The sequence below is a fragment of the Molossus molossus genome, unplaced genomic scaffold (assembly GCF_014108415.1).
Source record: "Molossus molossus isolate mMolMol1 unplaced genomic scaffold, mMolMol1.p scaffold_m16_p_3, whole genome shotgun sequence".
Classification (NCBI taxonomy): domain Eukaryota; kingdom Metazoa; phylum Chordata; class Mammalia; order Chiroptera; family Molossidae; genus Molossus; species Molossus molossus.
The window spans coordinates 116827130-116843479 of NW_023425366.1; the positions used below are offsets into that span (position 1 = coordinate 116827130).

The 16350-nt window shown below is 51.0% G+C and overlaps 1 protein-coding gene and 1 pseudogene across 1 annotated transcript; one reads left to right on the top strand and one right to left on the bottom strand.

The window, feature by feature from the left end:
- Positions 1 to 879: 879 nt before the first annotated feature.
- On the bottom strand, positions 880 to 13022 carry ALG1 (ALG1 chitobiosyldiphosphodolichol beta-mannosyltransferase). Its single transcript, XM_036280569.1, has 13 exons — positions 12812 to 13022; positions 11806 to 11883; positions 11592 to 11695; positions 9982 to 10130; positions 8176 to 8265; positions 7713 to 7823; positions 6829 to 6950; positions 6601 to 6639; positions 6232 to 6291; positions 5374 to 5484; positions 3866 to 3980; positions 2295 to 2370; positions 880 to 1324 (listed from the first exon to the last, which is right to left on the bottom strand). Exons 1-13 carry the CDS (start codon positions 13020 to 13022, stop codon positions 1193 to 1195), a joined length of 1398 nt encoding a protein of 465 aa, XP_036136462.1. The 3' UTR covers positions 880 to 1192.
- Positions 13023 to 13963: 941 nt separating this feature from the next.
- Positions 13964 to 14555, top strand: LOC118642766 (annotated as a pseudogene).
- The last annotated feature ends 1795 nt before the right edge of the window (positions 14556 to 16350 follow it).

Here is a 16350-nt window from a genome sequence, read left to right on the forward strand (position 1 = left end):
TATGTTTCAGGTTTGATCCCCAACCCTAGTTGGGGGTTATGCAGGAGGCAACCATTAATCAATGTGTCTCACACTGATGTTTCTCTGTCTCCCCCCATCTACTCTAAAGTCAATGGGAAAATGTCCTCCGGTGAGGATTAACAAAATAACTTCATTCCAAGCCCAACACTGCCATTTCTTCGGCAGGTCTGGTAAGCCTATCTAGCTGCTCAGATGTGCCAGGCCACCACGTCCCCGTACTATACTACACAGGCCACGTGTCACAGGTAGTCCTGCGGAAGCTCCCTCCCAAAGTGAGGTGCGAGGCAGATGCCTCCTCTCCCACCTTGAGGAAGATGCGGGACTCAAGAAATCCTCAGCACAGATCCTCCCCTTAACCGTCCCTGTCACCCAAGCCCTTCTGCCCTGGACAATGCAAGAGCAGTGAAATGGATGTTCGTAGATTGACAGTTTACACTGGAACCAGCACTTCACTTGGTGGACAACCTTCTCCATCTCATTGAAAATTCCATTTGTGGCCCTTTGGTTTGAGATTTCTCCCCCATTTCTGACGTGTGTTAGTATTGTCTTGATACCAATGCATACAACACTCCACTATGAGCACAGGCCCGCAGACTGGCTGTCTGGAGGTGTTTCATTCATTCTCAAAAAAAAACAGGAAGTGATGGGACTTCCAGCAGATTCTGTGTGGAGTGGACTGGAGGCTAAGACAGCAGCAAGCCTGAGAAAAGCACATCCCCTGGGTCCGAGGTGCAACTGAACGTTCCCTGCAGGGGGAAGTCACCCACACCAGCACCCATTAAATGGAAACTTTCTTGCGGCCCTCACCTCTGTGTCCTGAATCGAGACTGTGTTTGGCAACTTAAAAATGACCATAGGATTCTTTATTGACCTAAACAGTCATGAAACTGCCAAAATTCGCCTCCTGAATAAAGTTCAGAGGGGAAAAATAACTTCATTCCAACAGTGGTACCTGCTGCTGTCCTTCCAACTGCTGTCCACTGGAAGGCGCTGCTCTACACTGTGCCCAGGTGCTGCGCAGCAGCTGAAGAGGCTGGAGGAGGGAAGTGGACCCAGTTTCCGGTGAGGATAGGAAAGGAGGGGACAGGGGTTCACATCAGCGTCAGGGCCCTTCATTATGACATCCAGTACCAGGACATGCTCAGAGGGGTTCAGTCATTGGCCCAAGGGGTCATGTGTCCGTAAGCAAAGGGAGAACTGTCTGTTTCCAGCTCTCGTCCCAACGAAGCTGCTTGGACTCCTGGAGGTTCTTCCGGAACTGGTTCAGTTTGCCAGCAGGATGAGGAAACTTTGAGAAAAGCATCTAGAAGAAAAATGAAGACCAAAACTTCCCTCGTCGCCGCTTCCCGCCCCACTCCTGCCCAGCAGCCTGGACACCTGTCACACTCTGAACACCAGATGTCAGGCCAGTGACTGAAACCCTCCTCTGCACTACCACCAGCAGTGTCCTGGGGCCTCCAGTGGCCCCCTGTGCCAGCCGGCCCGGCTTCCACGCAGCATGGCGAACTGATCTCAAACACCTCTGACCCCAACATCCCCAAGCCCCGACCCCCTCCCTCTCCAAGCATACTAGAGCCCCCACACCCCAGCCATGCTCCATCTACGCGGCCCCTACCTGACAGCTCGGCCAAGCTCATGCTCACCATCCACACGCTGACCTGCAGTAGCCCCGGCCTCGGCCACGCTGTCCCTTCTACCAGGAGCGCCCACCCCGGTCTCTGCCCAGCACCGCCAGCCCGTGGGCTGGGAACAAGACAATGTCTGTGTTCTTTACAGCTTGCTAAACTGTCTGTCAGGCCTTCCACCTGTTTTTGTAAATAAAATTTTACTGGAACACAGTCACACAGATTTTTCTAAATGGGCCTTTCTAGAAAGCTCGCCACCATGTTCTCAACTTCAGAAATGATGACATATTACTTTCTGCAATAAGTAAGTATCCTTTGAAGACTCCTGCCCATCTTGCAAGGCTGCTCTAGGAAGCTCCCTTCACTCGCACGCTCCCTCCCGACACCCAGTTGCTCCCTAAGTGACACACACAGTCCACCTGTGCATTGTCTGTGTGGTATAAGCTCGCAAACCCAGGCGGCAGGTGGGCTGTGCCTTCATTCCCCAGGGCCCACTGAGGCCCAGCCTCTGGGACCGCTGCTCCCTCCTGCTGCTTTTCACCCAGATGCAGCACAGGCCCGCTGGGCTGCAGAAGCAAGGAACCCGGGAACGAGGCTCAGTGCCAGCCTGAAGCCTGTAAGCCCCGGCATGGGGGCAGACGCGGCTACCTGCAGCTGAGCTGCCAGTTCCTCTGCGTCCTCGAAGACCAGGCCATTTTCCTCATGTTTCACAAGCTCGTGTAAGCTGCAGAGAGAATCAAGGGAGTCCTTAGAGCTGCCTGGAGAAGACACCAGAACCCCATGGTGCCCATCCAGATATACATCAAAAATCCAGACTAGTGCCCTGACCAGTTTGGCTCAGCGGTTAGAGCACCGGCCTGCAGTCTGGAGAGACCTGGGTTCAGTTCCCACTAAGGGCATGTACCTTGGTTGCAGTTTGTCCCCGGCCCTGGTTGGGTCCTGCAGGAGGCAGCCACTAGATGTGTCCCTTTCACGTCGATGTTTCTCTCTCTCTCTCCCTCCCACTCTATCTGAACAAAAAATGAAAAAATGGGAAAATGTCCTCGGGTGAGGATTAAAAGAAATCCAAACTAGCCCAGCCAGTGTGGCTCACTGGTTGAGCGTCAACCCATGTACCAAGAGGTTGCCAGTTCGATTCCCAGTCGGGGCACATGCCCAGGTTGTGGGCCAAATCCCCAGTGGGGGGCATGCAGGAGGCAGTCAATTGATGTTCTCTCTCATCGGTGTTTGTTTTTTTTTTTCTTTATTGATTTTAGAGAGAGAGGAAGGGAGAGGGAGAGAGAGACAGAAACATAGGTGAGAGAGAACATCGACTGGCCGCCCCCTGCATGTCCACACTGGGGATCAGGCCCACAACCTGGGCATGTGCCCCGAACAGGAATCAAACTGGCGACCTCTGGGTGCATGGGCTGACGCTCAACCAGTGAGCCATACTGGCCAGGTTCTCATCAGTGTTTCTATCTCTCTCTCCCTCTCCCTCCCTCTCTCTAAAATCAATAAAGAAAAAACATTTTTAAAAAACCCAAACCAATTCGGGGACCGAGGGGCCGTGAACAGGGATCTGGATCTTTTCTACTCTGTGCTCTTTCCAGTGAGAACATGCTCAGTGGGTTCTGCACTTTTTTTTAAATCACACAGCAGAGAAACAAGGTAAAAAGCAACCTCTCTGGAGGAAGGCTCAGCACATTAAGGGTGACTTTCCTGGGTAGCCCAGCGTGCAGAGCTCAGCTCACACGAGTCTAACGTCCTGACTTCCCTTTCAGAGGCTGGCTCCCGAGCTCATGGAAGGGCACCGTTTCCACAGCCTCTTCTAACACTGTTCTCCAAACTCCTATCTCTGCCAGGAGGAGTGGAGACAGCATTACACTCACTTAACTGATCTGGATAAGAGTGAATGAGCTCAGACAAAAGGGACAGAGGAATAAAATCATGTAAACCGTGTGGGCAATTCCAGCCGCCACTTCATCATTTGAGCACAATTCCCGAGTTGAGAATTTAGGACACGTAGTTTTCACAGCGTGAGCTCTATGTGGAAGCCAACTCCCGCAGTGGGACTCGGCCCATCCAAGAGGACTCCTACTCCCCAGGGCCACCTGGCTGGGCTGCAGACCAGGAGGTGGAGCCTTTCTGGGGAGCAGCTCTGACCACACTGGTTCCCACAAGCTGCTGACTGGAGAACCTAACTCCTAACTCCGGGAAGATCCGGTCTCCACTCTTACCACCGGAAGTTCACGGCACACACAGGCAGGCAGCATCCGAACATGTCCACCACCTTCATGGGCAGGTCCAGGCCGCTGGAGGACTTGTGCAGGCAGATGCCCAGGTCTGCTGACCCTACAGGGTGCGGGGGCCATCAGAGCACTAGCCATGCTCCCTGTGACCACACATGCTGCAAGGACTGTGGCTCAACACCTCTGGTGGGGGGTGGAAGTGGAAAACACTCCCAACCCCACATACAACTGGCTGGAGTTGGCCAAGCAGCCTGGGAACATAGCAGGGTGGGAACATAGCAGTGTCTAATCCTGGCCACTCAGCCCTGTCTGAAAACTACCTGCCTATCAATAACATATTAATTTAAACTGACTCCCTTTTCCTACTTAACCACTATTTTAAAAGAACCCACAGTGCTCTGGCCAGTTTGGCTCAGTGGTTAGAGCATCGGCCCATGGACCAAAGAGTCGTGAGCTCGATTCCCAGTCAAGGGCACATACCTGGGTTGCAGGTCCGATTCCTAGCCCCAGTCCGGGTCGTGCAGGAGGCAACCAATCAATGTGTTTCTCGTCATCGATGCTGCGCTCTCTCTCTCTCCCTCCCTCCCTCCCTCTCACTCTATTTAAAAATCAATGGAAAAAATACTCTGGGGTGAGGATAAAAAATAATTAATTAATTAAAAGAACCCATAGCAGTTATGCTGAGTGAGTTCTGAGTTTCTGCGTGGGCTGATGTTTTGGAAACAGACAGGGATGGTGACTGCACAGCCCTGTGAATGTAATTCATGCCACTGAGCTGTATGTACACTTAAAACAAAAAAATGGTTAAAATGGCAAACTTTGTTATACATATTTCATCATAATAATTAGAAAAAGTACCCACAGCAGACATAACAGAAAACCAGCTGTCACTGTGAAAATAAAGCCAAATAAACAACTTCACATCACTAAATAGGCTGGAAACGCTGCCTGCCAGAGGCTCCCCGCCCAGGACTGCGAACTGGCTGGACAACGAGCCTCAGAGACGCATCAGCACCAAGCCAGCTCCCCCCCCCCCCCCAGAGCAACGAAGACAGGAAGCGGAGGGGAGGGCAATCTCGCTGGAAGAGTCAACACCGTTGAACACGTCTTTTCTGCTCTGCCCTCCCACACTTTGGAACAGTGGGTCCCTACCCAAGCCCAACCCAGCCCTTCTGCCCATGGGAGAGCAGGCCTGAGTGGAGGGCGTGGAGGCTAAGAGGACATACCCCTCTTAGAATACCTTGGCAAACAGCTCTCCTCACTGGGCAGGGAGGAGCTGGCAGACCAGGAAACAGCCTCGTTTCCTGGAGTTCAGCCAATAGCTCCTCCCAACGGCTTTTAATTTTTAAAGGGTTGCCAAAACAAAGAACACGCAACAGAGACCAGGAAACATTTACAATCTGGCCATTCGCAGAGAAGTCTGTTCCCCCAGCCCTAAAGTATTCCCTTTTGAACCTCAGCCCTCTCCCCGCAGGCCTCCTGTCAGGCATCCTCACCTAGAAGCAGGGGGTAATCCTCAGCCTCCAGCCATGGCGTGCAGACGCGGATGTACTGGAAATGCTTCCGGCCAATGAGACGGCTGTAATACTCTTTCAGAGGCCCTTTGCCTTGCAGAGAAAATCCGAGTTACTGCACTGGGCCCGTCTCTGGCTCCACCTCACGGCCCCAGGCCTGCAACACCCCTGAGAAGCCGCTGCAAAGGTGTGAGCAGGAGGCCCACACTCCACAGCTCCCACCAAAGGCCGATCTGGCCCTTTCCAGAAACAACCACCCAGGGGTGTGTCCCCTGACCGCTAAGGCCACAGCAACCTGCACCCAACAAGCTGTGAACGTGGCCAAGATAAACTCTGGCTGGGCACCAGAGTGCCAACCAGACACAGCTTCTCACATGGACTGCCCCTGTTCCCAGCCAAGAGCCCCAGGTGGCTTGGAATGTGCAGGGCTAGGAGGAGGGGAGCACACGAGGTGGGACAGCTGGCCCAGGGCCCTCCTCCGACCACAGCTCTCTGCTTCTGTCCCCACTGGAAGCAATTTAATGTCAGACAGTGGCCTCTTTAGGAAAAAAACAAAAAAACCCCTGCAAACCAGTGCAGAAGTGAAAAGCTCAGTATCTCTGAAGCCATGCTAATATTCAAAGCCTGACTCCATGCCCTGCTATGAGGCCCCTGAGCCTCAGTTTCCCCCTCTATCAAATGGGTGTAGAAAACCCTATGGCAGAGAGCTACCGTGAGGATTACGGAAACAAGGAGTATTGTGCGCCTGATGTGGAAAAGGCACACGAGAAAGGCAGGTGCCTTCCCCCATCTCCACTGCCTCAAGCTAAACACAGGAGCATGGAGGGTCCCAGGCTGTACCTGTTATCACACAGACCAAAGAAGGCAAGCTTTCTCCACTCTGGATCAGCTGTTCAAACTCTGTGTTTAAGAAAATAAATACATGGTAACCAGGGTTATTAGTCAGAGGAGGGAGTGGCGGAGGGGAAGGAGGGGGAAGAGCTTCCAGACACATGATCACTGTCCCAGAGGTGGCATTTCTAGGGCCTGGTCACTCAGTGACCCAAGTGGACTCAGGGTCGCCACCTCCACCACCCGAGTGCTCAGGCTGACCCACCCTGCAGCCCTGGGGCAGGAACACTCTGCAGAGGACACCACGCAAGGCTCAGTGAGCACCTCACAATTCAACAGCCCCTGAGGAGCCCAGCTCCTGGTCAGCCACACACCTACTTTCTAACGCTACCAGCAAGATGGAGAAGTCTTCGTCCTCTGCAAGAGAAGAGAGCTAAGTGTCACGGCTGGTGTCGAGATGCCCCCACCCAGCTCCATACCCTACCCTTTCTCATCAGGGCCTCAGGGCACCCCGAGCACATGTGGGGCACAGGCCTGACAGGGAGGAGACTGCAGGCCCAGACAGGTGCTCATCCACGCCCCGAGTGCCCAGGGGGGTCCTGAGACCTGTCCAGCTTGTGCTGCTGACCAACAGGGCCGGCCGCCCATGAAGACGTGTCACTGTCCCACTCTTAGCATCCCGCTCCGTGAAGGTCGACCTCTCCGCGGCCTGGTCCGAGGGTTCTGAGCTGAAGGAACAGAGACAGAACCCGTGAGATGCCACAGAGCAGGCCCGCAGGCCCCAGGATGGCCGCCTCCCACCAGAGTGAGGCCCAGAGCTCCTGAAGGCCAGGGAATGGCCATGTCAGAGACACCAAGCTGACCCTACTACCGTAGGCCTGGGCACAGACAAGCACCTTGCTTTCTTTATCAATATTTATTTGTTGCTAGGTGTGAGGTCACAACAGCAGACAAGACCGACTTAGCCCCTGCCTTTACCCGCTTACTGTTCTTATCGTTCCCTCAACTTAGGATGAGGATGCTGTGACCTCCCAACTGGCTCCCAGGTTACTGAGGGGAGCAAACAACTGGCGTATGAGGAGCTTCTCAAAGGGCCTTTGCTTAGCCCTGAGACACCCCACAGACCACACAGGCCCACAGACCCCGCCACCGGGTGAGGAGCCTGCGGGCAGAAGGCTAAAAACACCTACAGCTTTGCGCAGGACAAATATTTCCTTAAATGGACAGAGACCAAATACTTCAAGCTTTGGGGGCCATTCGATCTCCTTTGTAACAGCTCCGCTGTTGTAGTGTGGAAGCAGCCGTGGACAATGCGTTAATGAATGAATGTACTGCGCTCCAATAAAACTTGATTTCATGAACAGGCAGTGGGCCTGCAGCCATAGTTAGCCAACCCATGGATTAGGGGATTCCCAGGTCTACAGCGAAGAGATGGGAGAGAAGCCAGGACAGCAGCAAACACAAGAGAAGATGGAAGACGGGAGACCCACCTGGCCCTGAACGCAGAGTAGGTGTGGCCCAGTTTCATAAAGAGCCGGTGTTGCAGGTCCAAGGGCGTCTCTTTAAAGAAGGACGCTGGCTTGTCGTAGAGAGTCACGGCTCTGCAATGAGATCATTGGGAGACTTTAGGAGGAGTGGAGAATAGCCTAAGGAATAAAAGCCCCAGGAGGATCTGGAAAAAGGGCACTTAGGAAACCCAAGTCTCAGACAATGACAATAAGAAGCTATGAATTACTTGGGGAAGCAGAGAAAGAATTTCTAGCATCAAAACTGCCTGGGCTGTCTGGCTGGCTGGGAAAGAAACTCCAGCCTCCTCCTCCCTCAGCTTCTCAAAGGAAATAACCAGCTCCCAGGCCCCTGGGTATTTCCAGACGCCTCGCCAACAGCACACAGTAGGCACGGCAGCTGGGACCAACCAAGCTGGGACCCCTTGTCCCCAACCCAGGTTCCTACTTGATGCCCCAGTTCTCTGCCAGGTCTCCCCTCATTTCACTGGTCACACACAGGTTCAGATGGGAGAGGCGCCCGCAAAGCTTCTCGTACCTGAGAAGACAAATGGTTGGTTAGCCCAGAGTCCTGGGCCAGACCCCACACCCATAACTACCATGTGACTCAAAACCTTCCCATAGAGCACAGGCTGCAGAGCTGGGGTCTCCCAAATCAGGTCACTGGCGAGGCAACTTTCCAGGGTTTGCACTACCTGAGTCCTACCTGCGCTATTGTTTCCTTCACACCTGTCTTTACATTGTATTGTTTTGCATCTTAAATATAATTACTTTCAAAGGCAACTATACAGTGCTACAGAAGAAAAAATCCAGTCTCTCTTACCACAAAAAGAAGAAATACAATAAAGTCCCCATTATTAAATTTTAGCCACACCGCACTGTTCCCTGCAGAGGCTGTGGAACTGAGGATGCTCCTAATGTATTACAAAGGGAGTTTAGCAAATGTTAGAGAGGCGTTAACAAGGGTTAGCTCCAAACTGAGACTTGCAACCTGATGACAGGGCAGAACGGAAAGAGAACTGAAAAGGGGAATGAGTGACTTCAGGTTGACGCCAGTGGTGTATCAGGGCTTGTTCCTAACTCAGGATGCAGAGAAAGCTCCGCAACTGGATGGCCTGGGCCTGCATTTTGATCCTCACACTTATTAGCTGTGTGGCAAGAGGCATAATGGTGTTCAGCCTCGGTTTCCTGGCTTTAAAAGGGGGGCAATGCTGGTTTGGCCCACAGACTAAAGTCACAGGTTCAATTCCAGTCAAGGGCATGTACCTTGGTGGCAGTTCGTCCCCGGCCCTGGTCAGGGTTGTGCAGGAGGCAACCAGTCAATGTGTCTCGCATTGATGTTTCTCTTTCTCCCTCTCTATCTCTCTTCCTCCCTCCTACTCCATCTGAAGATAAATAGAAAAATATCCTCAGGTGAGGATTAAAAAATAAATAAAAGGGGGGCAATGTAAACTGAATGGGATAAAGGACTTGGCCTGAGCCTGGCATGCAGCAAGTGCTCAATAATTGCTGCTGCCGCCAGCACTGTTACCACCATCAAGGAATGACCCATCAGGGAAAGGTGGCAGCTGGAAGCTTGAGGCTGCAAGTCCCCACGAAGGCAAGTGTCACACACTGAGACTCAGAACAGATTAATTATTCCTGCTCCAGGTCAAACCTGCTACCACAGGCCCTTCTTCCCTCTCCCTGTCTCATCAGCCGCAGCAAACTCTGGCCTGAGTCCCTATCACCCAGCAGCAGCCCGTTTTGATTTGGAGATCGAGTCTGGGTGCACTGGGGATCCCAGCTCTCCCAGAGGAGCACTCGTCCCAAGCCTGAGTCAATGGGGTATCACAGCTCCTGGCCTCAGTCGGGGTGGGGAGGGGGAAACAGCATGGCAAGTGAGCACGTGCCAATCAGGGGCTCACTTTCTCCACTGAGCCTGATGAGATGAGACTGAAAGCAAGGGGAGCCCCCAGAACCTGAGAAATACCTCCGAGAGGGAGCGTGGAGCGATGAGAGGGGTCCTGATGACACCCTTTTTGAGATCAAAGTCAGCCATTTCTCTAGACTCTTGTTTCATGAGCCAACAGACACCGTCTTTTGTTTGCTTAGGCCTGTTTCTGTCATTTTGAACCAGCATCAGCCCCATTCCCCAGCCTAGCCCATACCCTACGAGAGTATACAAGCAACAGGCTTCACTGAGTCTCCGCACAGGCCCTTCTTCCTACTGAAGTTTAGGAAAGGTATCTGTACCATCCTCCCAGACCCTCACCACTTAGCCAGCAGAACAAGGCAGTGGCTGGGGCCATGTACCAGACCCATGATGGAGTAGCCATAGTTGTGCCAGTCGATGACGAGCTTGCTCCCACAGAGGCAGCCCACAAACCAGCAGACGGCAATGGCGGGCAGACCCGGGGGGTTCTGGAAAAAAGAGAGATTTGAATGAAGAGGAAACCAGACCATCATTGACAAAACTGTGTGTGACATACATGACTGATAAGCAGAAGACCATCTTATTCACTAAAAAAGGTATACAAAATCATAAAAGAAACAAAACTGACCAACCTGGAAAGTCCAAGATCATCAATAATCAAGGAGACAACAAATGAAACAAAGAGGTACATTTAGTTTCAGGGGTGGGGAATGTCCAGCCCACCGGCTGCATAAGCAAAAGCAATACCAGCTCACATCACATGCCTCACCAAATCAACTTAATTTTTAAGTTGATACTTTTGTATGGCCCATGAAGGACGTTATAAATATCCAAATGGCCCTCGGCAGAAAAAAGGTTCCCCACCCGAGTGGAAGTTAAAACACCTAACAATGCCCTGACTGGTTTGGCTCAGCGGTTAGAGCGTCAGCCTGAGGACCGAAGAGTCGTGGGTTCAATTTCCAGTCAAGGGCACATGCCTCTGTTGCAGGTTTGATCCTCAGCCCCAGTTGGGATTGCGTGGGAGGCAACTGATTGATGTGTCTCTCTCACATCAATGTTTCTTTCTTTCTCTCTCTCTCTCTCTCCCCTCCCTCCCTCTCTACCTAAAAATCAATAGAAAAATATCCTTGGGTGAAGATTTTTAAAATAAAAAATATTTTAAAACACCTAATAGCTAGTGGTGGTGTGGATGTGGGGGAAGAGGCAGCCCCTTGTGGGGGGAATAAATTGGCGCCACCTTATTCTAGGACTATCTAGGAGCACACCACAACATTTTAAGGTACATGAGTTTTGACCTAGCACTTCTACCCCTATGAATTTATCCCAAGAAAGAGAATGGACCCATGCAAAAAAAAACATATCTTCAATGATGCTCTTTACCACACTATTTGTAACAGTAAAAAAAAAAAAAAAAATTAGGAACAATCTGAGTGTCCATTAAGATGAGACTAAATAAATAGATTAGGGTACATCAGTCAATTAAAATAAGGTGCTTCTATATGTTAAAAAGGGAAGGGAAGAGGTTAAGAGCCTAACTCCAGAGCCAGACTGAATACCCAGTTCAAACTCTGCCTCCAGCACTTCCTAGCTGTGTGACAATGGGCTATTCACTGAACTTCTCTGGGTCTAGGTCTCCTCATCTCTAAAATGTAATATAAGAACCTATCTCTTTGTACTGTTCTGAGTGATTAAATGAGTTAATACATGTAAAACTCTCAGATGTTTAGTAAGTACAATGTAAGACTTACCTGTAATGACATAGAAAAATAGACTGGATGGGTAACATAAATAGAATGGACACATACTATAGACTCCTACTCATATTCTTAAAGGTTTATACACACACAAAGATGTGCAACCTATTTACCAACCTGTGCATTTTTAAAGGCTGGAAAATAAAGAAAACTTTAACAGTGATTCTCACAGAAAGAAGCAGGGCTGACATATACCTGGAGAAAGATGTAGGCCGCTGGCTCACTGCACATCAACTTCCACAGCAAGTTCACTGCCTGAAATACAACTTTGACTCCGTACTGAAGAATGTGCAGCCCAACTGCAAGTGAGAAAAGGGCTATCACTTCAAGGAGTTCTTGGCAATTTGCAGGCCCGCCCACCCCACAACACACACACATTCAGAGGAATCTGGAATTTATTGCATCCTACCTGCAAGTCTCTGAAGTTCTGTCAAATGCACAATCCGAATTCTGTCATTATGCAACAGCTCGTCGTAAGGTTTGGAGTCTGAAAGGAATGTCCCCTTTAATGAACCAGACAGGATGATCTAATTTAAAGTCAGATGATCCTCCAGCTTAGGCAAAATAGTGGAGAGTATTTTGGAATATAGGACTTTACTGAACAGCTCTCTGTTCCTCAATAGCTGGAACAGAGAATGAGGCCAATTCTTGCCCATATTCCACTAGACTGCCCACAGAGAAAGGACCCGAATCTTATCCACCTTTAGGTAACACAATGCCTGGCACATAGTAGGCCCTCAAACTGATCTAGATTCCATGGATGGTGGAGACCCCTATGAAGTCCCATTCCAACCCCTCACCCTAGAGAGCAAACTCTAAACGGAGACCAAAGGCAACTAGTGCTATTATTACTGCTTACCCTGATATAAAATTGAGCTACCCTTTATCTAAAGATAACAACATGGAGGAAGATGGAGGAACACACATTCATGACCCTGCACAACCGGAGGGGAAAAGCTGGACATGCTGTGCAAATGAAAAACATGTCCTCCCTGCAGAGCTCTGCAAAGAGGAATGCAGAGGAGACAAGCTGCCTGTCTCCTCAGACACAGCCTGACAAGTCGCCTCAGAGATGTGGTCACCAGTACTGGCCCTGGAGTCACACGCATCTGGGTTCCAGTGTCTTTCCACTTACTAGGAGGATTAAATGAGAACTATGCAATGAGTTCATTTAGCTTAGCACTGTCCTGGCATATGGCGGGCGCTCGCTTAACGCCCGATCAGGCTGTTCCTAGAAACCCACCCAGCAGAGCCTGGGCAGAAACCTGGAAATAGTTGTCCGGGCCAGAAGCAGGCTCGTCCAATCTCGGAGAGCTGCCCAGGGGAGGAGAGAGAAAAGGGGCGTCCTCGCCCTGGCCCTTCTGGGGTGATCAAAGCTGAGAAAGCTGCCTCCTTCCCAGAGCCCCGGCACTCACTGCAGTACCCCAGGAGGGTCACGGAAAAGCCCCACTTGGCCAACGACAGCGCGTGGTACTGCATTCGGGGGCTGCGGCCCACATCGCCCAGCACCACGACGATCGCGTGCCGGGCCGAGCGCCCCCGCCGCCAGCGCTTCCACGCGATCAGCAGCAGCAGCGGCGGCAACCCTATGGCCAACACGAGAAGGGCCACGTAGGGGGCAGCCATCTTGGCCGGCTGGCCGAAGTCACATGACCTCGCTCCGCAGGCGGGCGCGCGGTGCGCAGCCGCAGGTTGAGCCCGGAGATGGGCGGAGAGAAGGCCGGCGAGGGCGTGGTCCCCTGAGTGGCAGCCGGGGTAACCCAGGAGGAGCCGCTGAGGTCCAAGAGTTAGTTGTTTTAAAGTAAAGTTTTTTTACCATATGGGGATTTAGGAACATTGTTTTTTGTTGTTAATCCTCACCCGTAGATATTTTTTCCTTTTTTTGAGAGAGAGGGGGAGGAGAAGAGAGAAAGAAAAACCTCCACGTGTCTTTCTCACATTGATTGGTTTCCTCTCCCACGTCCCCCTCCCAGCGCGGGGCTGGAACCTGCACGCCCCTGGCGGTGCCCTTGACCAGGAATCGGCCGTGACCCTTCCGTGCAGGGGCCACGCTCTGACCCCTGAGCGACACCACCCTGGGCTAGGAACATTGTATTTCAAAGTTCTAAGGTAGCTGCAAAATATAGTGAGAACAATTTGGATGAATTTCATAAGCATAATGTTAAAAACAAAAAAAAGAGGCCAGATGCCAAAGAGTAAATGCTGGCTGGTACCATTTACATAAAATGCGAACTCGCCCTGGACGGTTTGACTCAGGGGTTGGAGTGTCGGCCTGCGGTCCGGAGAGACCGGGGTTCGGTTCCCGCTAAGGGCATGTATCTCGGTTGCAGTTTGTCCCCGGCCCTGGTTGGTCGTGCGGGTGGCAGCCACTCGATGTGTCCCTTTCACATCAATGTCTCTCTCTCTCTGTTCCTCTCTCTCCCTCCCGCTCTATCTGAACAAAAAATGGAAAAATGTCCTCGGGTGAGGATAAAAAAATAAAATAAAATAAAAATAAAATGCGAACTCATCTTCCATCTTTCCAGCTTTCAGTCAGACCAAAGAGATGCTTCTGGAAGTACTTCACAATGGTTGCCCAAGGAGAACCCCAAGTTCAGTCCAGGCTTGTATTGGTCGGTGATGGTGAGACTGGGAGACGTTATCTGGTGAATTGGAGAAGTATGTAGCCGCCTTGGGTGTTGAAGTCCATCCCCGCCTGTTTCACACCAACAGAGGGCCTTTTAAGTTCAATGTGTGGGGTGCAGCAGGCCAGGAGAAGTTGGGGGGACTGAGAGACGGCCATTGTAATATTTGATGTCACTTCCAGACCTCCTCACAAGAATGTGCCTTACTGACATAGAGATCTGGTACAAGTGTGTGAAAACATCCCCATCGTGTTGTGTGGCAAGAAAGTGGATATTAAGGACAGGAAAGTTGAAGCAAAATCAGTTGTCTTCCACCAAAGAAGAATCTTCCGTGCTACAACATTCCGGCCAAAAGTAACTACAACTTTGAAAGGCTTGCTACAAAACTGATTGGAGACCCTAACTTGGAGTTTGTCACCATGCCTGCTCCTGCCCCCCAGAGGTGGTCATGGACCCAGCTTTAGCAGCAGAATATGAGCATGATCCAGAGATCGCCCAGACCACGGCTCTCCCAGATGAGGGTGTCGACCTGTGAGAATGGGAAGCTGGAACCCAGAGTCAGAAGTCTAGTTTCATAGGCAACTGTCCAGTGATGTCAGTGGTGCAGCATGTTTGCCACTTTATTGTAGAGCTAAGCAGAACCTGTGCTTGATCTTTGAGATGCTGAAGGAAATGAATGGGCTTCGGAGTGAATGTGGCAGTTAAAGAAACACCTTCATTTTTTTGGACCTGCGTATTTAGCTGTTTTGGAATGCAATTGTTTCCTCACTGAGTTTGGTGAGACCTGTATATTTCTGTTCCTTTTTGTTTAGAATCAGAATAAAGTTGTATTTCAAATATCTAAAATAATCAGCTCTGCTGTCAGAAGTCAGGAAAATGACCTGAGAGTCAGGAAGTGAGTGGGAGGGGGCAAAGGGGAGCTGGGGGACGGGAGTGGTCACGTTCTCTTTCTGGGTCTGGGTGCTCTGAATGTAGCGTGTTCCATTTGGGGAAATTCATCTAGCAGCAAACATTTGTTTTTCAGAATGTGTGTTGTACTTGAATAAAACATTTAAAATAAAGAGAAAAGGACAAAGAAGGTAGTAAACACCATAATGATTTTAAGTATCCATAGTATTGAGGGAAAATTTCCTCCCTAACCCTGCAATTTCACCTCCCAAAGTAGCCACACTACAGAGTTTAGTGTGTGTGTCCATGTGACAGCCTTTTGACTTTGAAAGGGGTCCCCTTGCTGACAAACATCAAGAACATGTTGATGAAGCCACTCCCGCTACTGCTACCTTGGGAGCTGCCCCAGAACCTGCCGAGCACCCCACACAGCCACCACTCACCCTCAGACCTGCCTCGCCCACGTTTGCATTCCGCAAAGAAACAAAACAGCACCTCCTCCCTGGGTAAGAGCCTGGACATGTTAGTGCCCACTGGACAGGGCAGCACCATGCTGATGCGTTTCCCCGGTGACCCTAGCTCACGACTTCACACGTTTCTCATCTGGTTCTCACAATAGCCCTATGACTCCCCTTTTTACAGATAAGGACACTGAAGCTTGCGCCATTAATGAATCTGTGGCAGAGGCAGGGATTGAAACCTGAGCTGAAGAGAGGAAAGAAAAACGAGTAAATATGTACAGATGGGAAGGGTGGGCAGACAGACACCGTGGGCAGCCTCATTATTCCCTCAGTTACCAGCGAGGCCCCTGCCTTTAGTTGCATGTTCCCAGCTCCTTCCACCCTCTGTTGGGGTGAGCCTGGGGTCTGGAGACCTCAGCCTCGTGAGTTCCTTGATCTTGAGCAAGTCACTTAACAGTCAGTTGGCTTTCCTGACCTGTAAATTAGGGGAGGGGACTTCACATCTGAGAGAGCCCTCTTGCTCTGATGGTCTAAGAGGATAAGGACCAGGCACCATGGTTATGACAGAGTGAGCACCTCACTATGGAAGGTGAAACCCCCACTGGAAAAGAAGTTGGGAACATTTCTCTAGGGAGAGAGGAGCAAGGTGCATCGCCAGCCAGCCCCGCTTTTCCTCCTCGTCCCGTTGATGTACATCACACATGAAATGCAGTCCTTCTAAAGGGCAGGAGGACACTGTTTCCCCTTCCAGAGGTGGGAGGTGAACCCCGGCAGGATTACTTGATGCTGAAGATGTCGACTCAGGAACTGGCATCCCTGCACCATTCGATACTAGCTGTGAGGCAGTGGGTCACAGTAAGTCACTTACCTCTCAGAGCCAAAAGTGTTCTTTAAAATATAAAGGGGGCTTGGCTGGAGTGGCTCAGTGGTTGGGCATCGACCTATGCACCAAGATGTCACTGGTTCAATTCCCAGTCGGGG